Here is a 27864-nt window from a genome sequence, read left to right on the forward strand (position 1 = left end):
CACTCAGATGTCTCACCGGAGCAAGAGTAGAGAAGCAGACCAGCACAGAGTGGAACAGAGCAGAGCAGAGCGGAGCAGAGGAAACGCCGTCATTGAAGCACACTTCTTCATTTTGATGAAGTTAAACCCATGCAATTTTGACACTGTGATTTGAAGATTAAAAAAAAAAGAATTTATTGTTTGATGAAATATCTTACATGCATTTTACTAGTCATATTCCTATATATTTTGGTCACTATAAAACAATAACAAATTTTTTAATTAGTTTTTAATCAGCTATAATTGGTATACAGATCCTGGGGTAGTGGGGAACTGAGGAAGGGGAAGGACAGGGAGCCAGTACAGAGTGAATGACCAATAAGCTGCCACTTCAGAGTATATGCAAGGGAGAGCTCTTTGGCCGTTCTGCGGAAAATGAACTGGAATAGGTAGGAGGGCAAGAGAGGTTACTAGTAGACTGGTCAGGTAGGTGGCTACTGCAGGAGTTGAAGTGAGTACTGGCAAAGAGTTGGTGCTCAGGAATTACAGAGTCACTGGGAGAAAGCCGAAGTGACTGGCCACGGTACCAGACTTAGTAAGGGCCCAGATAAGGAAACTTAAAACCATTGCATTTTCCAAAAACTGACAACTTTTCAGATTCTGCTTTCTTAGGTCAAGCGAAGTTCAGCCAGGCGTTAGGCAGTGAACGCCCGCGGCAGTCTCTGGCCGGGAATGCCGCAGGGTCGCGGAGGCTCCTAGGCTGGGAGAAAAACTTCGAGGGAGTAGAGGGATCTGGGATGCAGGGCGCGCAAAGACGTCCAGCCGCTGGGATCCAAAGGACTGCTCTTGGCTCGTCCAGTCAGAGCGGCGGATCCGGGCGCCCCTCCCCCTCCGCTGTCTTGGTAACAGGACGCACAAGCTTGCTCCTGGCAAGTTGGCGGTTTGGATCAGGCCCTGGAGAATCGCGTCATGTTGCGACCAAAGGTAGGAGTGCCGCAGGACCCAAATGCTTTTCTTCCCCCTAAAGAGAGGAAGGGAAGCTGCGGAGGGATTCAGAATTTGGGATCCTCGTGGAGGGATTCCGATGGAGTGGGAGAAAATTATGAATTCAGAGAGAAGACCGCAAATCCCCACCGGCCGCGCACGGCAAGAGGCTCTGCGCCAAGTCCACCGAACCAGACTTGCTGGTGGGAAATATACAAACTTTATGGTTCTAAACTGTACTCCGCGGTGTATGTGACCTTGGGGGAAGCTCAAAACTTCGGATTTCCTGACTTGGAAAAGCTCTTAGAGATCTGCTCATCCCGTCTCCTGCCTGCCTACTCATCCATCCAGTCATAATCCATCCATCCGTCCCCAAAACGCCAATTAATGTCTTTTCCAAACGGAGCCCAGTGTTGACCAATGGGGACCCAGAGATGAATCAGACTGGAAGAAGTCCTGTCCTTAGGAGTGCACAGACCACCTCCCCAACTTTTAAGAGTGTGAAAAGGGAGATCTAAACCTGCTTCTTCTTATCCTGTGTTCCACCTCTCATGAGTGGCAATTTCTTCCCTGAACTCCCTTTCACAATTAAAAACGAGTGATTACATTGAATTTACCCGGGTAATCCTGAAAAATCCAGAATAATCAATATTTTAAAGTCATTTGGTTAGCAATTTTCATTCCATGGGCAATCTTAATTTCCCTTTGCCATATAACATATTTATAGGTTCTGGGAACTAAGACATGGACCTCTTTTGGGGAAGCATGATTCTGCCTACCTCTATACTATCATCAGTTTTTAAATAAAATTTAAAAAATAATATTTACAATAGAATCACAAAATCAAACACTAATGAAAAATAATTAACTATGTTCAAGACATATACTGAAAACTAGAAAACATTGTGGAAAGAAATTGAAGAAGACAAATTAATGGAGAGACTGACCATATTCATGGATTGGAAGACTCAATAATTTGTGATGTCATTTCTTCCCAAAATGATCTTTAGATTTAATGCAATTCCAATCAAAATCCCAACATACTACATATATATTTAGAAATTAGCAAGCTGATTCTAAAATGTACATTGAAGGAGCATAAATTGCAAATATAGTCTTGAAAAAAATGTTGGAGGCCATGCTACCTGATTTCAGATTTACTAGAAAGCTACAGTAATTAAGAAGTGTGGTAGTGGCAGAAGGATAAACAAATAAGTAAATAGAACAAAATAGAGACTAGAGATTGGCCCACATATAGAGAGTCAATTAAATTTTGACAGAAGTGCCAATGCAATTCAGGGAGGAAAGGAAAAGTTTTCAACCAAAGACTGGAGCAGCTAGTAAACATGGAAAATGGACGTGAAAACATGAGAGAGTAAGAAAGATATAATCAAAAAAAGAAAAGGACACGACTAATTCTGGGGGAGTTGTAGGGGCTTGAATGGACAAATGGGATAAGATTTCACTTGCTTCTGTGAGGATGCTTCTGCCAGTTTTGTAGAGCAGTATCCTATATTCCCCTCCAGCAGCTCTTTGAGGGTAGAATGGTATGGTAGGCAGAATTCTACTGGCCCCCAAGATTCTTACTCCTCGTGTACACCCCTTATATAATTTCCTCCCCTTAAATGTGGGTGGAGCATGTAAATTTGATGGGATAGTTATTATCATACTTACAATGGGTTGTACAAGATTCCATCGTGGCTGACTTGGAGCAGCAGTATTGGAAGTCAGAGGACATACTCCTGCTGGCCAGGAAGAAAGCAAGCATTCATGTTGTGAACTGCCTATGTAGACCAGCACTTTCCTGGAACTGAAAGCAGTACCCAGCCAATGGCTAGCAAGTAAACAGGGACCTCAGTCCTACAACCTGAAGTAACTGAATTCTGCCAAATGATCTGAATGATCTTGGAAGAGGACCCCAAGCCCTGGATGAGAACCATAACCCAGGCCATCACCTTCATTATAGTTTTGTGAGACCTGAGCAGAGATTCCAGCTAAGCCATGCCCAGACTCCTGGCCCATGGAAACTGTGAGATATAACTTTGTACTCTTTTAAGCCATTAAGTTTGTGGTAATTTGTCATGCAGTAATAGAAAACTAATGCAGATGGCAAGTCTGTCCAAGCTGCAGAGGTCATCCTGAACAGTATCAATTTTGATTTATTTTTTCATGCCTGCCATTAGGGATCAGTTATACCAGGGCTGAGGGCTAAGCTGTTTTGGACACAGTAGAAGCAAAATAATACCCCCCACCCCCTTTGAGGATTTAAAAGTTCCATTTTGGGTGGAAGAAATTAACTTTGCTCTGAGTCTTTGACTCAGGCAACTCTTAGATGATGAATCTTATCAAACATTCATGGCTGGAGTAAAAGGTCTTCACAAAGACTACTGAGTTTAACCCTCAAAACGGGGTTTCAGGGTTGGACTTTTGGAGCACTGAAAACCAAGTATTCATTCTACTGGTCATGCCTGTGGAGCAAGTCTACAGTGAGGTGGGCCTTGGATACTTGGGAATTCATTCCAAGGACCAAGTTGCTGGGCACATGGTGACCAATGAGCACTTGGCCAAGCTGGACCTTACTGTTCTAGGATCTGGACAGTGTTGAGTCGGATAGTTTGAGCATGTTAATATCTGCAGTAAGTTTAGCTGGGAAGGCAAGGTGGATATTCAAAATTAGTTGCATCACTTTCCTTTCTCATTGCAGAACCAAAATTACAAGGGCTATGGACTGTTAAAAGGAAAGGAACGGTGAGTGGTCACACCCAATCCAGTAAACACAGATAGCCTCCTTCCTTCCTTCCTTCCTTCCTTCCTTCCTTCCTTCCTTCCTTCCTTCCTTCCTTCCTTCCTCCCTCCCTCCCTCCCTCCTTTCCTTCCTTCCTTCTTTTCTCCCCTTCATCCCTCCCCTCTTCTCCTTAACTTCAATGATCGTAATGATATTAGTAATTATCGAGTATTTACCATGTGCCAGGCCCCGTGTTAGTCATTTTACTTGTATTATCTCATTGAACCTTTATCACAATCCTTTGAAGTAAATACTACTATTGTGTCCACTTTACAGATGGGTAAACAAATTCAGAGAGGCTAGTAACTTGCTCAAGACCATAGGATTAGTAAGTGGCAGTTTGTTGGACCCCAGAGTTTGTGCATGTAGTTCTGATACATTTTACTGCATATGTTCCATTGTACACCACAAGTTATTTATCTGTCTTCCTGTTAAAAGGCAGTTATGTTGTGTCTTAGTCTTGGTTTCCTCAAGAAGCCAACCCTGAGGCAGGGATTTGAGGACAAGTCATTTATGTGGCAGGGAAGTAGGGAAGCAAGGCAGCTGAAGGAAAGAAACCAATAAAAGGTGTACATCATTGACAGGTTACTGCTGTGGGCAGGTGGGGCTCAATCCCACTGGAGATTCCTAGGAGATAGCATAGAACATACCAGGGAAGAAGGGCAGACCACCAAGAGTGTGTGTTACAGGTTAGTTCCATACAAAATAGTAACAATTACAAATGAACATCCTTGTACATATATTGCCTAGTACATATATAGAGTATCTATAGCAGTGGTTCTCAACCTGTGGGTCGCGACCCCTTTGGGGGTCGAATGACCCTTTCACAGGGGTCGCCTAAGACCATCAGAAAACACATATATAATTACATATTGTTTTTGTGATTAATCACTATGCTTTAGTTATGGTTGGGGGTCACCACAACATGAGGAACTGTATTAAAGGGTTGCGGCATTAGGAATGTTGAGAACCACTGATCTGTAGGGTATTGAGCTAGAATGGAATTGTTGGGTGCAGAGTACACGCTCGTATGTGCTTATTTAGCTGTCCTAAATACTGCTTCATGGTTCTCCACAGTGCCTCCTACTAGCAGGGGAGGAAGTTCCATTTTAGCACATTGTTGCCAACACGTGGACTTTGAAAGTTTTGCTAATCTAATGTGTAGGAAATAGTATCTGATGATTTTACTATGCCAAATTGCTCTCCATAGGCTAATCCAGTTTACACACCTATCACCACTGTAGAATAATTACCATTTCCCCATATGCTTACGAACACTTCGTATTTGTTTAATTTTAAATATTTTGTTTTTACAGCTGGGATCTATGAGGGGAACAAAAAACAAAACACTTACACAGAAAATTCACCACCCTTCTGTTCCTTAGGTACTAAAGTCCCTAGCTGGTCTACCTCCTTTTGTCCATCTTGCAGAGTCTTCTTTTGTTTGTTTTATATGTAATGTCCTGGGGTTTTAGTTGTACTTGTAGGAGGAATATGGAAAAGTACATTTGCTCCATCTTACCAGATGAGTACCAGAAAAAAGGGCTTGCAAATACTTATTATTAAATAGAAGGATTAGGCATGGTGCATGCAGAGCAACAAGACCATGCCTAGCACATGGTAGGCACTGAATAAATGATTGCTATTATTTTTCAATGATTCAAAGAGTATAATTCTCAGCTTGATTATTTTAAGTGTTACATGCTACATGCTAAATTCTGAGATTTGGTAATTCTAATTTTTGGCATTTCCAGGTATGCAGTTTGACCTTTCTTCCTTCCCCTTTTATCCTATCCCTCCAACAACCTAGAAAAATAGTTGATCCTCAGCAAGTGTTCTGTTGCCTTGTCTTTCAGAGAGCAGAGAACATCAATCCGGTTCAAGACCACTTTTATGAATACTCTAATGGATGTCCTTCGCCACAGGCCAGGATGGGTGGAAGTAAAGGAGTAAGACCATGCCTCCCCCACTCTGCCCAAGCTTATCCTTCCTTCCTTTCATCTCACAGGCCTTTGTTTCCCCTTGTTTTTCTGCCAGTTCTCCTGGGTGGCTACTGGGACTCATCTCAATTTGGTTGTGACAGAGGCTAACGTTTATTTAGCACTCACAATGTATCAGGTACATTATTGATGCCATCTCTCTTTTATTTAAACCTTGTAAGCATCCAGCAAGATCTGATTATGTTCAGAGGTATTTAGCCAATCGCTTAAGGTCACAGAGCACATAAGTAGGATTCAAACCCAGTTCAGTTATTCCACAGCCATGCAGAGTCCCAGGCTCCTCTCTGCCCTGTTCTAGCAGTGTCCCATGGCTCTCTGTAAAAACAAGAAGTGCAGCCATCACAGACTGGCTGGCTTAAATCCTCTGGTGATGTCAGGTCCAGTTCAAGGGCTGATCTTCCCTGGTGACTTACTACTTCTGTAACCTTGAACAAGTTACTTGACCACTAAGTCTACATTTCTTCTTCTATGCTGAACCCTGAGGACACTGAGATGAATAAACTTACAATGCCTGGCACATAGTAGGTGCGAATATTAGCTATGAGGGTTAAGGTTTGGATGCATGTATCAGAGATCCAAAGTAAAAGGCTTTGACTCACTAGAAGCTTGCTTACCTCTCCCACTGAAGTCCAGGTGTAGGATGTTTAGAAATGGTATGGAAATGTGGAATCCATGTGCTTCCATCTTTATACCTTGCTATCCCTTGAGTGAGGCCCTTGTCCTCCACGGTATGAGGTGAAGCTCCAGTCTTACATCTACATTCCAAGAGCACTAGGTAGGAAGGAGGCAAGAAAAAGTATGCTCTGTCCTTGAAGAATGCAATCCAGAAGTACCATTTCACTGGATGGAACTTAGCCATGTGGCCATACCTAGCTGCAAGGGAATCTGGAAAACATAGATAGGTAAATATTGGGATTTTTCCAGGTAAATGTTGGGATTTCTGCTATAGAAAAAGGGGAGGATGGGTATGAGGGGAGGGGGCAGCCAGCTGCCCTGTCATGGTGCTCAATAAATATTTGTTGCGTAACAATAACTAAGCCTGCTAGACACTCTTCAGCACTTTACATGCACAGCCTCTTTGACTTATCCAGCAAACCTCCTAGGTAGGTGCTATTATTATTCCCATTTTACTGAGGGGAAAACAGGACACAAAAGAGTAAAAAATGTCATATTTGAGGTCACTCTGCTTGTAAGGAGGGCTTGTGCTAAGATTTGTACCTAGCCTGTCTGCAGAAACCCAGGCTCATTTCTGCCCTATTCTAGCAGCCTCTCAGTGATGGAAGGAACAAATGAGCCAGTGGATGAATCTGTGATTCCTACTGCCTGATGTAATGGAGGAAGGAGGAGGGGTTGGGGAATGAATTAGAGGAGAATGAAGTGACTGGCACATGGGGGTACTGTATAGGAAGGGGCTCTCTCCTGACTTCCTGTGTGACCTCAGGCTGTCCCCTGCCCCTCCTCAACCTTGCTTCATGGTCAGGTGGAAGAGGATCTGAGGGTTTGTCTGGTGCTAATGGTGTGGGAGTTCATGAAGCAGGTTTCTTCAAAATGATCCCAAATTTCCTCAAGGGTCCTCAAATCAGGAAGGAGCAGAGTCCAGGGTTGTTACACCAAACATGGCTCTATGAATGTAAGGCCTCACCCTTTTGGACCTAACCTGGGGTCTGGTATCTCCAGATAGAATGAGGTCTCAGTTCAGACTATCAGCCTGCCAGGTCAGAGTTTGGAACAGATGTGGCCACAGATGTCCCTTCCCTTGCTTTCACCAAGAAAGCTGACAAGATGCCTGGACCTGCAGTGCCCACCTTGTGACCCAGAGGTGATAAACATGAGGACAACATATTAAGGATGGCAGAATGGGAAGGTAGAAGGAACTAGAATCCCTGCTGCCCTTCTTGAGCAATTTAATGTCTTCCTGAGTGATTTAAGAGCAACTTGACTGAGGATGGTGTACAGATGAATGAACTTTCAGAATTAGAAAAGAAATCTGCACCATGGTCTACAAAGCCCTTCTTAATTGGACCCTACCGCACTCTTCAGCATTATCCTTGACCTCTCTCCCTGCACTCACACCTTTCTTCATATCCTTGAACATGCCCTTCTCAGCCTCAGGGCCTCACTTCCTGCCCTTCCCTCTCTTAGAACCCTCCCCCCACTGCTCTTGACCTGACTGTTTCTCCTTATGCTTCAGACATCAATCGAAATATCACTTTCACATGGTCCCTCAGCTACCTTGCCTCATGGCCTCCTACTGGATTATTCACAGCACATTTCACAATTCCTCATTGTAGAGTTATTTATTTGTTTCCTTGTTTATTATCCATCTTCACTGTGATATTATATGCACCACCTGGCCGGGAGCGTTGGTTCCTCCTGTATCCTTGCACCCAACAATGCACCCAACATGGTCTCTGACACCAACACCAACTCAACACATATGTGTTGGATGAATGAGTGAATAATGCATTATTTACTTATTCATCTATTATTTATTCATTCATCCAAAACAAAAAGTCAGTGGAAAAACAAATTGTGAAAGGAAATAGTCAGAAGTTGTTCTAACCAGAGAGCTTGAACTCAGAAGCCTGGTGGCCTGAGTTGAAATCCTCTTCTACAACTTAATAGCTGTATGAACTTGGGTGAGTTCCTTCACATCTCTGTGCCTCAGTTTCCTCATCTGTAAAATGGGCTTAATAATAGAATTTAACACTTAGGATTGCTATGACGGTCAGTGAGTTAATATTTGTAAAGTATTTATAAGAGTGTCTGGCAATAGTATTATATTAGCTATTAGAAAGTTTAAAAACATGCCAAACAATGTCATGTGCTATACATGGATACACACATATGTACATGGTAAATCTGTAAAAATACTCATAGAAATGATACACACCAAATTCAGGCTAATGGCTGCCTTTGGGACAGGAGAGAAGATAGAATCAGGCAGAAATATACACCAGGCTCCAGGTATATCTACTTTTTTACTTTAAAAAATTAGAAGCAATCATGGTGGTATTATTTTATTTCACATCTTTTTCAAGTACTTCCACCCCAGCTCTGGTATCAGATCACATAGCTTAGTCCATCTCCGTCCCTCTCCCTGGCGTGTTGGTGAAGGATGAGGTTGGAATTTGGAGTCAGGCAGGCCTGGGTGTGAATCCTGATGCTGCTCTGTCCTGGGTGAGCAAGCCCTTCCTTGTCTTAAAGCTCCAGGTATGATCCTAGTCACTTCCAGGGCTGTTGCTCTGAGGATTAAGTAAGAAGAGGGCCTTTTGAACTGGGAAGGGCTTGCAAATGTTACCTAATTCCACTGCTTGGTAATGTTGGCTGCAGGGTGGCAGCCCCAGGATGCCTTCAAGACCCAGACAGGTAACATGATCAGTGAGGTTGGCTAGTGTCATGGGCTATAGGGAGTGGAGGGAGCTGTAATCTGGAGGGTGCACCCTGTCTGACATGATGTCTACTCCTCAGTCCAGCCAATAGGTGCCAGGAGGTATCTGTGCTCACCGGAAGCCACCAGCCTGGATTTTTGTAGCCACATTTCTCTAGTTTACATTCTAGCCTAACAAAGCAGGTTATGGTCAGTAGTGGCTCACAGCCACCTCCTTGAGACTTCTACTAGACACACTGCTGCTTATCCCTCAGCTGTTCCTCCCTGGGCCCCAGATCTCCAGCAGTGTTGAGGTCCTCTGGTCATGACCTTTGTCCCCGCCCCCGCCCCCCAGCGAAGGGGAGTGGGATTTCTACTGGTGTGATGTCAGCTGGCTCCGGGAGAACTTCGACCACACCTACATGGAAGAACACATGAGGATCAGTCACTTCCGAAACCACTACGAGGTGAGCTGGGTAGGCCAAGGGGACTGAGCCAGTCAACTCCTGTTACTGGTTGTGACAATGAGCAGGAGCTGGTTTGGGGTTACAAGGATCAGAATGAAAAGTGTATGGGACTTTGGGATACGTGTCTGGTGGGAAATATGTGCACTAGATACATGATGAGCTAACTAGTGAGAGGGAGTAAGGATCTAAGACCTGAGGAACAGGCCATCTGGGTTGGCGTTTGAGGCCACGGGCTGGTGAGTCTTTCAGCACTAGAGATGTGAGTGAGGGTCAGGTTGGCTTGGGGGTGCAAGGGCCAAAGGAGCAGGATGCTTGCGTGCTTATGATGATCTCAGGGTAGAGACAAGTTGAGCAGTTTGGAGTCTAGAGACAGGAGGGAGGTCCAGGAGGAAACAGATCATGAAGATAAGAATGGAGAAGCCAGTGGTGGGAAATTTTAAAATGTTAGTGCAGCTTAGCGGTTAGAACATGAACCTCAGAGTCAGACAGACCTGGCTCAAAACTGGGCTATGCCTGCCTTTAGCTGGATAGCGCTGGGCAACTGACTTAACCTTTGTGAGCCTCAGTTTCTTCACCTGTAAAGTGGGGATAATTATAGAACAGCAGGCTAAAACTACTCTTAGTCAAATTTAGTCTCACAGTTATTGTTAGTTTGTGGGCCAGAGAATGGAGGCAGCTGGGATGGGTGGGTTGGGAGGGGGAATGGGACAGGGGGCTGAGTGCTAAGGGCCTGCGCATCCATCCTGTTGCCCAGCTGACCCGGAAGAACTACATGGTGAAGAACCTGAAGCGGTTCCGGAAACAGCTGGAGCGCGAGGCAGGAAAGCTGGAGGCAGCCAAGTGCGACTTCTTCCCCAAGACCTTTGAGCTGCCCTGCGAGTACCACCTGTTTGTGGAGGAGTTTCGCAAAAACCCAGGGATCACCTGGATCATGAAACCTGTGAGTGCCCGGTGCCAGGGACTGGGCGGAGGGGGCATCCCGGGCCCTGAGCAGGGATGCTTCAGGGCACATCTCGGGACAGGACCCTGCCTGGTAATTCAGCCTTAGATGCATCTCTGCCTCCCCTGAAGGGTCAACTTCATCTCCTCCTTTCTGCAGCGTGTGGACCCAGCAGCTATGGATATAGTACACAGTAGGTGCTCAATAAGTGTTTAGCAGGTGAACCTCAGGGCACAAGGGCAGAGAATCCAGGGCCTTCCTAGAGCTTACCCCGCCTTTCTTCCTGGCGTATAGGAAAACCGTGGCGAGTTATGAGAAATGCTTACTTGCACTGCCAGGTCTCATAGTCCTTGGAAGGAGGTCCTGCCACCCCCGTTGTAAAGAGGACGAGCCTAAGACCTGTTCATTCAAGCTTTCCACAAATGCTTACTGAGCCGAGGCTGAGCCAGGGTTTCCCCAGGCCTCCTGGTCCTCTCCTGGCGAGGTCTGGCGGAAGGAAGACTGGTGTCCCTTCCCAGGAGGACAGCGAGGAGGGCTCAGAAGATGGAGCAGAAGGGGTTAGGCAGATGAATGCTGCAACCCTCCTGCGGATTCCAGCTCCCAGCAGGCATTATCCTCTCAGACAAATGATAATTTGTGCTAATTGGGAGCGAGCAATCGCATATTAAGTTGATTCCTTCCCCAGCCCACAGCTTTTACAGTTGTAATTAAGAGGAGGAATCTTGGCATAGTGTGTGTGTGTGTGCGCACGCGCTCTCTCCCTTCTGAGTAGCTGAGGCACCCTGTCGCGGGTGTAGGGTGTAGAGAGTGGGTGCTTCCAGTCAGACTAGCCTGGGGTCTAACTCTGTATTTGCCACTTATGTATGACGCTATGCAGGTCACTCAACCCCTCTCAGTCCATTTCCTCATCTGAAAAGTGAAACTAGTGAGTGTGCCATTGCTACTGGTCCCTGAGCAACACTTTGAGTCACGAGACTGTACAGAAGTTATTCTCAACCTTGAGAGTGCATCAGAATTTTCTGGAGAGCTTATTAAAGCACCCCCTTTCCCACGGTGTCTGATTCAGTAGACTTGGTGTGGGCCGGAGCTTGGCTATTGCTCTTAAGGAATATTAGAACAAAACCAATTGAGTGTTAGGGTGTACATGTCCCAACTTTATTTCCCTCTAAGCATTCTCCCTTCCTGCCGGCTCAGGCCCTCTGGGTTAATAGGGAGGGAGGTGGGCAAGACCCGGATGTGGTGAGACCACACTTGCTCCTCCAGCCTCCCTGGTGTGGCTGGGAGGAGGGTGCTGGGCTGTCCCAGGCCTGTCTGTCAGTCTCTAGGGTCTGCAGAGCTGGTTAACACTTCACTCAGGGGCATGAGTCTGGGCAACCTGGAATGTTCTCAGCTTTGGGGCCCTCTTTCTAAACCGCAGGACAGGAAGAACCACATTTTTACATCCTGTTTTATAAGTTTACCCCAACCAGAACTTCTCACACTTTTCCACTGCTATTTCCTAAGAGTTGGGATGCTTTGGACAGCATATAAGAGAGAACCCAACTAACAGTAGCTCAAATAAGAGGGCAGGGGTCCCAAACTGTTCTCATGCCTTGGCCTCTTCAGCAGTTGGTGCAATGTGTGGACGCTGGCACAGGATAGTGTTCATAAGAGCATACAATAAAGTATATTTGATTATAAAGGAAAGCAACTACATCAAAAACAGTTATCAAACTGTTTGTCTGGGTCTTCTGAGAAACATGCCAACGTAAGATTCCACGTGCCAGAGCTTTGCCTGAGAGGGAGAGAACAGGGGAGGGAGCCAGCCAGGGAGGCCAAGAGCTGTCAGACCCCAGTGAAGGAGGGCAGGTTGGGGAGAACCTCCTAGCCTGCCATGCACCCAAAGAAGTTCAGCAAGGCTGAGGGGAGGCCACAGACCCATGTTGCTCTCAGAGGAGTCCCCTGTCTCCCAGGAGTGGGCCAGCCTTCATGTCCCTACTGTCCTCAGCTGTAGGCTGGGACCTGAGTGAGGCCTGGCAAGCACAGGGTGGATTTTAGCAGCCTCAGCGGGGGCTCTCTGTCCGCCACTCTCCTGCAGTCAGAGGCCTGTGAGCGCATTCTGACGGCTGCCACACAAACTATTAAAACACCCTTCAGTTGTAGTAATATATGTGCTTTGCACCAGCAATTGAAGAGACTCTCACAGCAGGCCCAATAGTTACCATAATTTCAAAGTCACCATGAGCATATGCAATATTTGAGGTATCTGCACAAACTGTAATGCAATATGTAATAATAACTGTGATTCCTTTTGAAAGCCGGATCCCAGGCATGGCCAATATTATTACGATAACCTGTTGCCTGTGTTCATAAAAGGAAACACGAAAATCTGATTCGGGGTTAATGAAAATAAAGATGAAAATTTTTTCTTGTTCAAGTGTATGGGCTCCAGGGAATTTCCTTTATTCACGGGCTGTCAGCTCTGGGGATTGTTTACTGGGCAGCTTAACATCATCATCAATTCCCGACTCAATGGGCTGGCTGCTCTGCTTAGTCACAACACAGCTGCCGCAGCTCCAGCTTCACCTCCTCACACCCTCCCCTGCTGCAGTAATAAAGGAACACCCTAGTTTGTGTCCCTTTTGAAGAAGCACAAACTTTCAAGAAGCTCCTACAGCAGACTCCCTCTGGCATCCTGCTGGCCCATGTCTGAATCAATGGCAGGGGCGTGGGACCACCGCCAGGGCTCAGACCTCCTCAGAGGAAAGGGCCACCAGAGGAGGTTCTGTTGGTAGGGGAGTAAGGGAAGGGTTGCTGGGGAGACCACCAGCCCCATCTGCAATGCCAGAGAAATGCTACACAATGACTGTCACATGATAAACGGTCCCCAGGGCCAGGCAGGGAGTGACAGGGGGTGGAGGGCTGTGTGTGGCCACAGGCGGTGCAAAATTAAAGCATGGTTCATGCTAATAATCCATATATTGTTTTCCAATCAATAGCATCTCTTCTTATAAAAATAATATAAAAATAGTTACCTTGCAAATTATCAAGTAAGGTTGGTACTCTCAGAAGTAGCACCATGTTTGTCGTGTGAGTTCGTGTACGCTCTGGCGCGTCGCAGGGGGTGTCTGAGCACCAGCCTTGTGAAGTACAGACTTTGTTAGATTGTATTTATCACCTACTGGCTGGGTAACCTTGAATAGAGTGCTTGACCTTTCTGTTCCTTGGTTTCCTTGGTTGCGAAATAGGGATAATAAAATACTACATATAGAGATTTTTGTTTGTTTGTTTGTTTGTTTTTTTAAGCTTTAATGAGATAATGTGTGTAAATCCTTGAGCCTGGCACATAGGAAACATCTGAGAAGTTTTAGGTGCAGGTATTACCTTTGTTATGAACATTTTCCTAAAGTTAGTGTCCTGGTTCTGCTGCTGCAGCCCCAAACCCAGTGCCCTGAAACAACGATCATGTCTTATTTAGCTCATGAGCCTCCAGTTTGGGCAGCGCCTGACTGCAAAGGCTCGTGGCTGCTCCAGCATCTACTAGGGCAACTCCTCTGAGGGCTGGAGGAGCCGCTGCCAAGCTGGCTCACTCACTCGGCTGGCAGGGGGGGCTGGCTGTTGGCTGGGAGCTCAACCAGGCCTGAGGCCTGAAAGACTCAGTGGCCCTCCATGTGGGCCTCTCCATGTGACCTGAGCTTCCTCCCAGCATGCTGGCTGGGTTCCCAGGTGCCCACCCCCAAAGGGAAAGCTGTGTGGATGCTCTATTGTCTTTTATGACCCAGTGTTGGGATCCATACAGCATGGCTTCTGCCGTACATGATTGGTTCATACGGTCTTAACACCTTGCCCAGATCCAAGGAGAGGGAGCAATGATGTTACCTCTTGACGGAGGGTGAGGGTAGCAAAGTTCTGGAAAAACGCAAGGCTGTAAATATTGTGATTGTTTTTGGAAACAGCAGTCTGTTGGAGTAAGATATTAGGTGATTTTCAGCTTTAACTACCCTGATATATCACTGGGCAGCAAGTTTATTTTCCACTCTTTAGGATAATTCCCTTAGGAGGTTAGTTACTAACAATGGTTTAAACAGTAAAGACAGTTCGTTATCTCAGATAACAAGAAAGCTAAACTGGGAGGTTTCAGGTTTGCGGTGTGCTCAGCAATGCCACTAAAAGCCCAGGCTCCTTCTCTTTGTTCATGCTGAATCCTCAGTGTGCTGGTCTTGTGTCATCAAACTTGTCACCTCACCGGTGTGAGATGGCTGCTACAGTAGCAGCATCACCTCCTCAGACTGTAGTATTTGAGGAAAGAAGGACAGAGCCAAGCATTTCTTTCTCTCTCCTCCCTCCCTCCCTTTCTCCCTCCACACACATTTCTCTCTCTCTCTCTCAACCTTTTTCTTCCTCCTCCTCCTCCTATCTCCCCTCTTCCTTGTCAATCCCAATATTTTTAACAAGGAGGAAAGTCTTTCCCAGAAGCCCCAAAGCCCCAAGCAGATGTTGCCTTAGATCTCACTCACCAAAACAGGTCACATGGTTTCTAATAGCTGCAAGGGAGGCTGGGAAAATAAGTATCTGGTCTTTCTAGCCTTCATGGTGAGAGGTGGTTTTGCCAGCCAGGAAGAAGGGGAAGAGGAAAGGCTATAGGGAAGGCAGCCAGTGGTGGGAATGAGGTTCCTAGATCAAAAGTTATGAACCTTAAAAAAAACTTTTTAATTGATATTTAATAAAACAAAACACATCTATCTTTCAGGAGTACAGCTGGATAAATTTTCACAAAGTGAACACACTCAAATAATCAATACCCAGATCATAAGCAGAACATTACCAGCCCCTCAGCGACTCCCCTCAGACCCTTTTCCACTCACTATGCCCTAAGTCACTCGGAGCATAGATTTGTTTGCCTGCTTTTATACTTTATATAATTGGAATCACGTAGTATGGTTACATTGTGTTTGGTTTCTCTCCCTCAACATCATGTTCATGATATTTATCCATACTGATGTGGTTAATTATAAATTATTATTTGTCATTGTATACTACTATTCCATTAAGTTAATTTTTTTTTAATTTTTTATTTATTTTTTAGAGAGCGGGAAAGGAAGGGAGAAAGAGAGGGAGAGAAACAGCAATGTGCAAGAAATACATCAATGGTTGCCATTCACATGCCCCCAACTGGGGACCTGGCGCCCAACCCAGGCATGTGCCCAGACTGGGAATCAAACCAGTAACCTTTCAGTTCTCAGGCCAGCACTCAATCCACTGAGCCACACCAGCCAGGGCTCCATTAATTTAATATTTATCCATTTGGGAGTTTTGAGACTGGAGCTATTATGAATTGTGCTGCCATGGATATTCCTGTACATGTTTGTGGGTCCATGTGCACGTGTAGGCACCTAGAAGAGGAATTGCTGGGTCATAGGGGTGCCTATGTTCAGCTTTAGTGGGTACTGCCAAAGAGTTTCCAAGCATTGTGTACTCTCATCAGCACATGTGAGAGTTTCTGTTTCTCCACATCCTTACCAACACTTGATATTGTCTGTCTTCCATTTTAGCCATTCTCAGGGAGTGTGAAATGGTATATTATTGGGGTTCTCATTTGCATTTCTCTGAAGATTAGTGACGTTGAATGGCTTTTAATTGTTTACACTGTATAATCCTCTTTTGTGAAGTGAATTTAAGTCTTGCATGGCTGTGAATTCTTGGGAGCCCTTGATACACACTGATTATTAGTTACTTTCCCAAACAGCTGTGTGTGTGGCTACCCCTGAGCCACCACAGTGCTCCACAGTCTTTTGGGAACCCCATCTTCTGGGCACACACAACCCTGAACCAGGGTGCATAGCACAGCAGGCAGAGCAAGGCTGGGTTTCAGCTCCCACTGCCCCCATGACCAGGAGCCCCTCATGCAGTGGACAACCTGTGCAGCCATGCCTGACAGGTCTGCCTGCCCCTATATTGTACAGAGGGCCCTGCAGTGACCAGCTGGGTCATGCTCAGAGGAGAAAAGAGAGAAATGGGAGTTTGCATTTGCTGGGTGCCTTAATGTTGGAGGAAAAAATTAATCAGGGGGGACCTGCTCAGTGGCTACAAATAACTAAAGAACCCATGAATCAGATTCATTCTAGGAGACCCTAGAGACCAAAAGCAGGCAGGGAAATTTTAGTTCAATACAGGTTAGGCCGTGAAAGCTCCATGAGGTCTGGGTTATGGCTATAGCATAATACCTAGTACACAGTAGACACCTACTGTATACCCTTTGGATGACTGCTTAATAGAGCTATTCTGCAACAAATGCGCAGTGTTTGGATATAGGGGAAGTGAGCTCCCCGGCACTGTGAATGTGCAAGGCCAGGTGGGTGCCCATGGTAGAGGATGTCATAGGAGGGAGTAATGCCTTTGGTGCTGACTGCTCTGCATGATATTAAAGATTCTCCCAGCCCATAGACTCTGTGAACTATGAATTATCCATGTTGGCATTCAGTGAAGGCAGAATGATTTCAGTATTAGCTGAAGGAAAACCTAATTATGAAGGCAAATTGATTTCCAAAAAAAGAATTGGATGATATGTTCCCAGGACTGTTAGAAATGGTTTTTTAATCGTCTGTTCTTTTGTATTATTCATGTAATTGATGTCTTTGTGAGCTATGTTGGTCTCTCACTTTTCTCTGCTTCTCTCACCCTCCTGTCAGGCTTAGCACCTTCTCTATTCCAGCCTCTTCATGGTTGGGCTGGGCCTTTCCTCTGGGGATAGCTGGAGGCCCATGAAGGAGATGGAGACAAATGCTGGGGAGGGGCCCCAGGAAAAGGGGTGAACAAGGAACCACAAAGAGCTGAATGCTCACCTTTCTGCATCCACCACCACCCCAGGTAGCCCGATCCCAGGGGAAGGGCATCTTCCTCTTCCGGAAACTGAAGGACATCATGGACTGGAGGAAGGTGAGCTTACCTCTCCCCCTTGCTCCCTAAACTCTCTGCCCTCACTGGAACGAAAGGCCACTCTTTCTCTCCCTGAAAACTTGGAGGGCTGGCGGAGAAGTTCTGCCTACAGGTCTGCCCATGAGTTCCAGTATCTGGAACCAGATTGCTTAGGTTCAAATCCTGACCTTGTCACTTAATAGCTGTGTGAACTTGAGCAAGTTATTTCACCTATCTGTGTCCAAGTAAATGAGGGCTAGTAATATTACCTGTTGAGAATGCAGTGAGTTAATATGTCTAAAACCTGAAAACATTGCATTCTTTACCTGGACCTCCTACTCCCCTGGCTTGGGAGAGTTTGGCTAAGTTCTGGTAGGTCCTAGACTGAGACTTAGGTAGCTCCCTTCCTCCTCCTACACCCATCATGTCCCAAGTCATGATGCAGTAGAAATCCTGGTTCTAATCCTGCTTCCACCACTCAGAAGCTGTGTGGTCTTGGGAAAATTGCTGAAGCACTCTGAATTTAGAGAGGATAATAGTGTAGGGTGGGTGAGAGGAGCAGGACGACCAAAATCCTACACAACCAGCACCTCCTGCACTAGCAGGCTCATAGCAGGTGCTCAATAAATGAATTTCCTCCCTCCACTGTGTCCTGATTCCTTCCATGGAATAGTCAAGGCACTGCTGGGAAGAAGTTCACCAACTTGGGGGCCCAGCAGGCCCAAGTGCTGTCAATCTCTCTGGCAGCCACGTGAGTATATGTGGGGGCAGCCTGGGTCCCAGAAAGGCAAGGCCTGGCTGCCTATGTCTTGAAATAACTTGGAGTGCGAGGATGTCAAAAATCCCACCCTTGTGGCCAGAAGCCCTGGGTTTCAGCAATCCCTGCTGCTTGAATGTCATGTTACCTCACCAAGTATGTGAGTCTGGACGTTGGGCCTCAGTTTCCTCACCAACTTACTTGGAAGGGAACAGTGTGGGTGGGTGAGGGCTTTGCAGACTGTGAGGCGCTGTGCATATGTGAGATCTTCACTGTCTTCCTGAGCTGGGCGGGCCAGCAGAGAATTATCAGGTGGAGAAGGGATAGGACTGTCCCTGGGGGCCTATGTGGGGCCCTAGGCAGCGCTGACCAGTGGAACTTTCTGCAGTAGAGGCAACAGTGCATACCTGTGCTTTCCGATATGGTGGCCACTAGCCACGTGCTGACACTGGGCCATTGAAATGTGGCTAGTGTGACTGAAGGACTGGAGTTCTTATTTATTTCCTTTTTATCACAGGAAAATATACATAAAGTTGACTATTGTCACCATATTTAAGTGTGCAGTTCTGCGACACTGACCACTTTCACACAGTTGTGCAGCTATCACCACCTACCGTCCTCAGAACGTTTTCATCTTCCCCAGCTGACCTCCGTCCCCATTAAACACCAACTCACTATTTTCCCCTGCCTCCAGCCCATGGAAGCCGCCATTCTGCTTTCTGTCTGTATGAATTTAACTAATCTAGGTACCTCCTTTAAATGGAATCATACCATATTTGCCCTTTTGTGTCTGGCTTCTTTTCCTTAGCATTATGTCTTCAAGGTTCATCCATGTAGTATTAGATAATTTCACTTACTTTTAGTCAATTTTAATGTACATGGCCACATGTGGCCAGCGGCTGCCCTGTTGGGTTAAATGCCCAGGTTCTAGGCCCAGTCGGTGTGGGCCTACTACCCAGCTGTGCTACTGACCAGCTGTGTCACCTTGGGCAAGTCACTCCCCCTCTCTGTGCTTCAGTTTCTCACCTGTAGAATGAGGATAACATTAGAGCTTCCCTTGTAGGGTTGATTAGAGGATCAAATGATATACGCCAAGTAGAGTGCCTAATACAATGTCTAGTAATCAGGATGTGCTCAATAAATATAAATAATTGTTGATATTACAACTAGGATGCAAGAAGTTCGGATGACCAGAAAGAAGAAATTCCCGTGGAGAACTATGTAGCTCAGCGTTATATCGAAAATCCCTATCTGATAGGAGGTGAGCTGGCTCTCTCTGCTCCCTGCTCTTCTACTGGACAGTCCAATAGTCAGTCAACAGGCATTGACTAGCAGCCTGCTGTGGGCTTGGCCTGACACCAAGTATGACGGGATGCAAAGATGGCAATCTGCCCTGCACTCTCCCACCTCCTGGCTGTTGCCTGTGCAGCTCCTCTGCCTGGCTTGCCCTTCCCGCTCCCTTCTTGGTTCACTAAAATCCCCGTCATTCTTCAAGAACCCACTTGCTCACTGTCCTGGGTGCTGGCTGCTCACTCCGCTCTCATAGAGTCTATACCCCAGGTGAACAGACAGCAATAAAGCAGAAACAAACAAGATAGTTCCACAGTGTTATGAAGTAAATCAAGCTGGATGATGGGAGAGAGATGGAGGGAGGGCCTCTCTGAGGTGGTGATAGGTGACCTGAAACCTAAATGACAACTAGGAGTCACCTGTGAGTAAATTTGGGGAGAGAGGAAACTGCAAGGGCTTAGGGCCTGAGGTGGGTTGGCAGAGAAGTTCTTTCTATGGGTTTGTCAATGGGTGTGCAGTCCCTGGAACCAGATTGCCTAGGTTCAAATCCTGACCTTGCCACTTAATAGCTGTGTGACCTTGGGCAATTTATTTCACTTTGCCTGAACATCCTTGTTTTCTGTTTTTTAATAACAGCTTTAATTGAGATATATTCACATACCAGCTTAAGCATAGAACCCAATGGTTTTTATCATCTTCATACCACCTGGTCCCTTCCCGTGAAGCCATCACTAATTTCCCCAGGGCGTCTGTACATCTGCTTTTCCCACATGGGTCTGTAAATGCAGGCATGTCAGTCCATGTGTGAGAAGGGGAGTAATTCCAGAAGGTCTTGTCATCTGAGTGGGGCCAGGTGCTGGAAGGGGCATCTCACCTTCTTGAATAATGCCCTCCCCAAGGGCAGGCCTTGGGTCTCTTCTTCCTTTCCTCCCTCTCCCAGTGACCCCGTCCTCTCTCTGTGGCTTCAGATGTCACCCAGTGACTCCCAGCTTTCTATCACAATCTTGCCCCACATACCAGATCCTGATGTCCCATAGCCTGTGACATCCCCTCCTGGGCATCTCCCCGCAACTCAAACCCAAATACCTAAAATCCAGCCCTTGTCCTCCCCCCACCGTCTGGCTCATCCCCTAGCCTCCCCATCTGGGGACACAACCCCACCACTCCCTTGTTGCTAAGCCAGATGTCAGAGACTGGTCTGGGTGTGTCCCTCTCTTTTCCTCCTCCCACATCTTGTTCTTCACCAAGCTCCCAGCTCTTGAATCTGTCTGGCCCCCTCCTCCCTGTCCTGGCCACCATCTTGTCCCTTCTGTGCTGGCCTCCTTGCTGGTGCCCACTGCTGCTGTGGTCCCCTTTGCCCTTCCCCACCATAGTAGCCAGAGGCATTGGACACCTTTCAGCGGCTTCCCGTGGTTGGTGGAACAAAATCTAAAACTTGCACATGACCTGGCCTCTACTGACCTCATCTCATTCCACTCTGCTCCTGGACCAAGCTCTTCGCCCCCACTGGGCCCCTGGTTATGCAGTTCCTCCTGCCTGAGGGCCCTGACCCCTCTGGACCAGGAGGGAACCTTGTACCTCCTGTGACTTTATTGAGATTCATGCCTGTGTGTCCACTGCCATATCCCCCAGACTTAGCATGGTGCTTGGCAATCAATGTTTGCTACATGAATTAACTATTTCCTTGTCTCATAGGCCGCAAGTTTGACCTGCGTGTCTACGTGCTGGTGATGTCGGTGAGTAACACAAACGGGTGTCCTCCTCCAGTAGTGGGTAAGGGGCAGCTGGACTCAGGGGCAGGGAACTGGAGCCATTCTGGGGGTACCTTTGTGAGCCTGTCTGACTTTGCCTGCCTGGGAGAGCCTAGGGGGACATCTGAGGGTGGTTGAGGGGAGGTAAATGCATCTAAGTTTTACTATCTTAGACGCCTCAGCATCTGGGTTTGCCCTTCACATGTCCCTTCTCACCCTTTCTGTCATCTATGGTAAGCACAGCTAACATTTACTGAGCACCTACTAAGTCCCAGTCCCTGGTATTTAGCAGGTTTTATCTCATTCAGTCCTCTAATACCCAGGGAGGTAGGTTCTATTACTCATTTTACAGATGAGGAGACAGGGATTGAGTGACTTGCCCAACGTCACATAGCTGCTAAGTGAGAGCTGGGATTAGAATCCAGGCAGCCTAGCCCCAGAACCTAGTCTCTTCACCAAGGAGTTGCTATGCTCCCTCTGCCCATTCATGCATTCATTCATTCATTCGACAAACATTTAAATCTTCATGGTGCACCCCTCTATGCTGGGCACAAGGAGATAGGCTCACCCACTGTCTAGTTGGGACCATGAACACATCATTAATTTTGTTTTCTTCTGCATCTTGTCCCCACCCCCACCCCAGGGAAAGAGGGGGTAGAATCAAAGGAGGCTAATGGTTGAGCAGATTCTTGAAGAGGGGTGTGGGAAAAAAGGAAGGGCATGCCAGGTGGAGGGAGCAGCAGGTGCAAAAGCCAGGAGGTGTGAAAGTGTGTGTATTTATTTCCCTTCCTTTTTCTCTTCCTGCATTCCCACCTCTGTCACAGTACATCCCCCTGCGGGCCTGGCTGTACCGGGATGGCTTTGCCCGCTTCTCCAACACCCGCTTCACACTCAACAGCATCGATGACCAGTGTATCCTGGGCTCCCACCTCCCCATCCCCCATGCACTCTGCCCTTCCTGTCCTCTAGCTGTCCTGAGAGAGCACATCCATTCCACAGATATTTGCTGAGTGCCTGCTGAATGCCAAGTTCTGGTCTGTGCACAGGAAGTACAGCAGTGAACAAGAAAGGCCTGGTTCCTTCCCTCTGGGAGCTTACAGTCTTGTGGGGGTGGGAGGTCCCCCAGTGCTCTGAGGAAGGCAGCCCTCCTCTGCTCAGAGCAACTCATGTCACACGGTTCCGCTTAATCATCACATTGATGATGTGCTTGACATGCACCTCGGTTTGTATGCATAGTGTTTAATATTCACACCCATTAGTATTTATAGGATCAAACAGTTTGAGCCCCTTTGAAGAGTAATTGCATCCTTTTATGTGCCTTTTCTTCAGTGCCTCGTCATTGGCTCACTCACTCATTCAAATACAATGCCGTTTTCACCCTTCGAATTGGTGGGGCCAAAAATTTGCTAAGACACTGTGTTGCAAGGTTGAGGGAATACATGCATTGTTGGTGGGAGTGTACATTGGTACAACTTATTAGGAGGCACTCTGGAAAGTGTCTATTGAAAGACAAAGGCACATACCCAGCAATTCTCCTTCTGGGACTTTCTCCTATGGGTAGGAAAAGAGAGGTTTAAAGGTTATTCATTGTAAAGCCTTGTTTATGAGAGTGAAAAACATAGGAAACAATTAAATGAACGGCTCATTTCTACAATGGAATAGTATGTAGCTGTCAAAAAGGAGTGGGGGGGGTAGTGCTTTATGTATTGATATGAAATAATCTCCAAGATGTATCATTAATAGGAGAAGAAAACAAAGTATAGAACTCTGTGAAATGTATACTCCCATTCATGTTAAAAATACCTCTATTCATGTTTTTATCTGTGCAGGGACATCTCTGAAAGGATGTATAAAACACTGCAAACAGAAGTTGCCTTTGGGAGGAGAAATGTGTGGGTGGGAACGGGGTTTGGGAGGAGATATTTCCTTATATACATCCTTACACCTTTTGACTTTTGAACCATGTGAATATGTTATCTGGTTAAAATATCAACATCAGAAAATGTGCTTAAGCTTTGTAGGCCTGAGCAACAGATGAAAAGGGGTAAACAATATGGAAATATCAGAGCTAAATCAACAGGACTAGATTACCTGCACGTGGAAGAGACAGAAATGGAAGGTGAGGCTGCCACGCCTCTGGCTTTGGGCGATGCAGCTAATGCTTTTACCCAATTCACAGCTCTCTGCCTTAATTTCATCATTCGATTAAGTTTCTGTCCAAGGCAATGCATTTGCCTTGCCTGCATGTTAGAATGGGAGTAGGCCCTCCTGAGAATTTTTTATAATTTGTTTGTTTTTCTATTTTGCCAACTTCAGCATTTCCAGTGTGTTTTATTTTGTAAATCTAACAAGCACTTATCAGATGCAAGTCATCAAATTTATTTTAGTTACATTTTTGTTCCATCTAATTTTTTAAAGAAAATTAAAATTAAATGATGCGAGTAATGTATTAGAACAGTGCAAAGCTCAGAGGGACTACTCAGGACAAGAAGGGGGGGTCCCTCCACCATTTCAAAGTGTTCGCAGACCTCGGGGCATCATGGGGCCTTATTAAATAAACCGAGGCCCAGCTCTAGTTTCTATTTAACGAGGCCTTATTGCTTTCACAGTGAGTGACTACGTGTAATTTTCCACCCCTTCTTTTAATTGTTTTAAATTTTTAATATTGAAAGATTTTAAAAATTTAAAAAACTTCAGAAAAGACTATGGCAGAAACCTTATCCATCTACCATCCAGACTGAACAGATATTAATATTTTGCCATATTTGCTTCAGATATTACATACCAACTTTTAAAATAATAAAGCAATCTTGGATCACAAAATAGTTAGACACGTTTTTTAAACTGACTTTAATAATTGTACATTGAAATATATATAGTTTGATATATATACATACATAGTTTATGTGTATAGTCAAAATATACACACAAAATATAAAAATACATACAGAATACAAAAATATTCATCTCAACACTGTAATAGTAAACAAGTAGAGCCCTGGCTGGTGTGGTTCAGTGGATTGAGCACCAGCTTTCAAACCAAAAAGTTGCCAGATTGATTCCCAGTCAAGGCACAAGCCTGGGTTGCAGGCCAGGTCCTCAGATGGGGGCATGTGAGAGGCAACCGATAGATGTAGCTCTAGTATATCAGATGTTTCCTTCTCTCTCTTTCTCCCTCCCTTCCCCTCTCTTTAAAAATAAATAAATAAAATCTAAGAACAAAAACAAAAAAACAAGTAGAAACAATTCAAAGCTCCCTTGAAGGATGGTGAGGTGAATGGTAAGGCATCTGCATGAGACGGGGCAGCTGTGAAATACAATGAGGTTGATTAACACATCATGGAAAGAAATCTCGTCGTCGTCAGCAGCCGTCCGTCTCGAGAGACGATGGTGTAGCTTCTCAAGAGTCTATCTGCACCGCCGAGAATGGCTGTGCAGTCCGACTCGGGAGTGACATGGTATCTGTCTCCTCCCGTGTTGAATCGACATCTTGTCGATGACGCTGAAGCTACAGAGCCTGGGCAGGGTAATATGGAGGGTCTGCTGTTGCCCATGCAGCAGACCCCCCCTCTCTTCGCAGCTGAAGGGTCCAAGGGAAAGACGGAGTCAATACAGCTTGGCTTCAGGTGCTTGGCTTCAGGTGCGCCGCAGGAGTTGCCGGTGTTGACTACAACGTCAAACCGCCTTAGGGACTCCGGCTCCGGATTTTCTGTCGGGGTTTACTCCCTTAGCCTTTCCCCTGAAGAGGTATGCCGCAAGGCAGCGGAGGTTTTTTGGAGTCAGAGTTTTCCTTCTCTGATGTGCCCTGACTGGAAGATCGAACCAGCGACACTTAGCTCGCAGGCCGACGCTCAATCCACTGAGCTAAACCAGCCAGGGCTGGAAAGAAATCTCAGAGAGATGATTAAGTAAAAAACAAGGAGCAAGGTGTAGAAGTGGTATGCTGATAATCCCATTTTTGCTTTTAAGGAAGTATGTTTCTGTTTAGAAGTAAGTATGAAACTGCGAAGGATTACAGTCAGGTCAGGAAACAAATACAGTATTTTCAACTTTACACATTTCCCTATATTATGAATTGTTTTTACAATTGCTATGCGTTACTTTAATAATAAAAATGAAACATTTAAAGAATATAGCTTTCATAATAAAAATAGTATAGCTCTTTAAAGATAAGTCACAAAATGCACAAAGGAAAAAATAAAGATAAGAAACCTGTCTAGTCACATTTCCTAGAGATAACTGCTTACTATTGTGATGTATTTTCGCCCAGGTTTGTTTGTACAATTCTTTTTTACTGTTTGCCACTGTAGAGATATAACCTTTTCTTCACTAAATAGTATTAGTATTTTCCTTATAGACTTTTTTTATTAGTTACAAATATTCCACTGAGTAGATGTACTGGTTTACTAATCATCCATGCTACAGGCATTGGGGAAGTATTCAATTTCTTCCTAATACAACATACTAGGCTACAAAGAAACATATTTTTTTACAAATTTTTTACTATATTTAATTTTTTTCCTTTGGATGATATCATAGGGGTGTAAATACTGTGTCAAGGGCATTTGGTCAGATTGGTTTCTAGATTTCTTTATATTTTTATCCTCACATTGACAGGGCCCATTTTACCCCACCTTCCCAGTTCAATCATTTTAAGAAGTCATTTCTGAAACAATTGGCACATCTAGGTCAGCATATATGGGTATTCATTATACTGTTCTTGCAACTGTCCTTGGGGTTTGGAGTTTGTTTTTTTTTTTCAAATAAAATCGTTTACAAAAACGTAACTGACTTGGGGAAGCGGGCTTTTGCCTTAGAATTTCCATCTCTTCCAATTTGCATTTTTCCCCATTTGCATCCCTTTAAAATTGTATTTTATGTCCTGAAATACAATTACTAAAAACTTCAGGCATTTTCCCAGATGGTCTTTACCAGTTATATTTTCTCTTTTATGTTTCCATGTCCTTTAGTTATCTATTGGGGTCATAAAATTTTATTGTTAACAATTTATGTGGGATTTTCATGTGACAGAAGTGTCAGCCTGCCATATTAGCTACAGATCTTTTCTCTGGACATGTTTGCCTTTCACTTTTGCCTTGATAATCTGATTTATTTTGGCAGAATTGATTCTGTCCACTGATTTCCTCTGGATTTTTACTGTTGTATCTAAGCTACGAAAATTCTTTCCCCTAAACAATTTCACAACTAATAAGTTCCACTTCTCTAGGGACTGGCTTCAGTTGTTTGTTTACTCTTTGCTACTTGGCCGTTTGGTCTGTGTCTGTAGAGATGGGAGGCTCTGTGGTCAGCTGACCAGTCACCCACTCTTCTCTCTTAGCCCTCATCAATTAGTTACAATTGATAAACCTACATCGACACGTCATAATCACCCAAAGTCCATAATTTACATTAAGGCTGTTCAGACAAATGTATAATGACATGTATCCATCATTATTGTATCATGCAGACTATTTCACTACCCTAAAAATTCTCTGTGCCCCACCTTTTCACTTTCTTGATAATGTCCTTTGAAGCACAAAAGCTTTTAATTCTGATGACGTTCAATTTATCTATTTTTTTTTCTTTTGTCACTTGTGCTTTTGGTTTGACCTAAGGTCATGGCTTATTCCTATATTTTATTCTAAGTGACTTAAAGTTTTATCACTTATATTTAGGTCCATGGTCCATTTGGAGTTAATTTTTGCGTTTGGCATGAGGAGAGGGTCCAACCTTATTCTTTTGCACGTGGATGTCCCAGCATCCCTGCCCATTTGTTGAAAAAACTATGCTTCCCCCCCCATAGAACTGCCTTGGCATACTTTTCGAAAATCAATTGACCAGAAACTTAAGGGCTCTTTTATTATTTAGTGGTTTGTTATGTGCTTATTTTTTTGAAATTAAGGTAGAAAAACTCTCAGACAAATGTGAAAAAAAAAAATGTCTTTTGGAAGCTCCTAAGAAGAGATGACAGTGCTAAGGAGGATAACCCACCTCTCCCCAGAGTCTGAAGCCACCTTCCCCTGTCCATATGCTACAAACACAGAGCAGCTTATGTTTTAGGGGAATTAGACTTGGGTTAGAGACCTAGAGTCTCTACCTCCCCATCTGTGAACTGTCCCAATAAGTCCTGGAGAAAGTTCCATCTTATGGTCATTTCATGAGGTTTGGGGGATTCATCCTACTCAGCTGTGGGGGGTGATTGTTAATGAAGTGGCATCCTGAATGGCTGTCCCTTAACCTCTCTGCATCTCAAAGCTGTCTTCTCTGAGATGGGAATAATTTGGGGAACAGATGAGATGATGTATGTGAACATGACATTACTGGTTGTCACCATGGTGATGACAACAAAAGGTAGTCTTTCAGAGCTGAGACCTCAAAGGCTACCTCGACCCTATCCCAAAGCTGGATTATTTTTCTAATATTCCTACAAAGTGGCCACTCAGCCTGAGCCCCTCCAGTGACAGAGAGCTCAGGATGTCCTGAGGTGGCTATTCTATATTTAGTCTCTCTACTTATTACAAAACATTCTCCTCTTGAGCTGAAAGATCATGATATAGTATCAGTTGTCAGGCAGCGTAAAAGGTGCTTCTATACAGAGTGTTATCTGATCTTTCAAATAGTCCTGGAGGCCAATATATTATTAGGTA

The 27864-nt window shown here is 45.2% G+C and overlaps 1 protein-coding gene across 1 annotated transcript in view; it reads left to right on the plus strand.

The window, feature by feature from the left end:
- The first annotated feature begins 921 nt into the window (after positions 1-921).
- The window catches only part of TTLL9 (tubulin tyrosine ligase like 9), a 35051-nt gene continuing 8108 nt past the window's right edge, over positions 922-27864 (plus strand). The window contains 12 exon segments of the mRNA XM_090285266.1: positions 922-963; positions 3668-3711; positions 5605-5697; positions 9474-9585; positions 10340-10525; positions 17372-17440; position 17964; positions 18098-18139; positions 18142-18170; positions 19347-19437; positions 21162-21202; positions 22042-22129. Of these exon segments, the coding sequence (XP_090141392.1) occupies positions 949-963; positions 3668-3711; positions 5605-5697; positions 9474-9585; positions 10340-10525; positions 17372-17440; position 17964; positions 18098-18139; positions 18142-18170; positions 19347-19437; positions 21162-21202; positions 22042-22129 (811 nt within the window). The 5' untranslated portion in view covers positions 922-948.

The sequence above is a fragment of the Furipterus horrens genome, unplaced genomic scaffold (assembly GCF_987537825.1).
Source record: "Furipterus horrens unplaced genomic scaffold, mFurHor1.1.pri manual_scaffold_8, whole genome shotgun sequence".
Classification (NCBI taxonomy): domain Eukaryota; kingdom Metazoa; phylum Chordata; class Mammalia; order Chiroptera; family Furipteridae; genus Furipterus; species Furipterus horrens.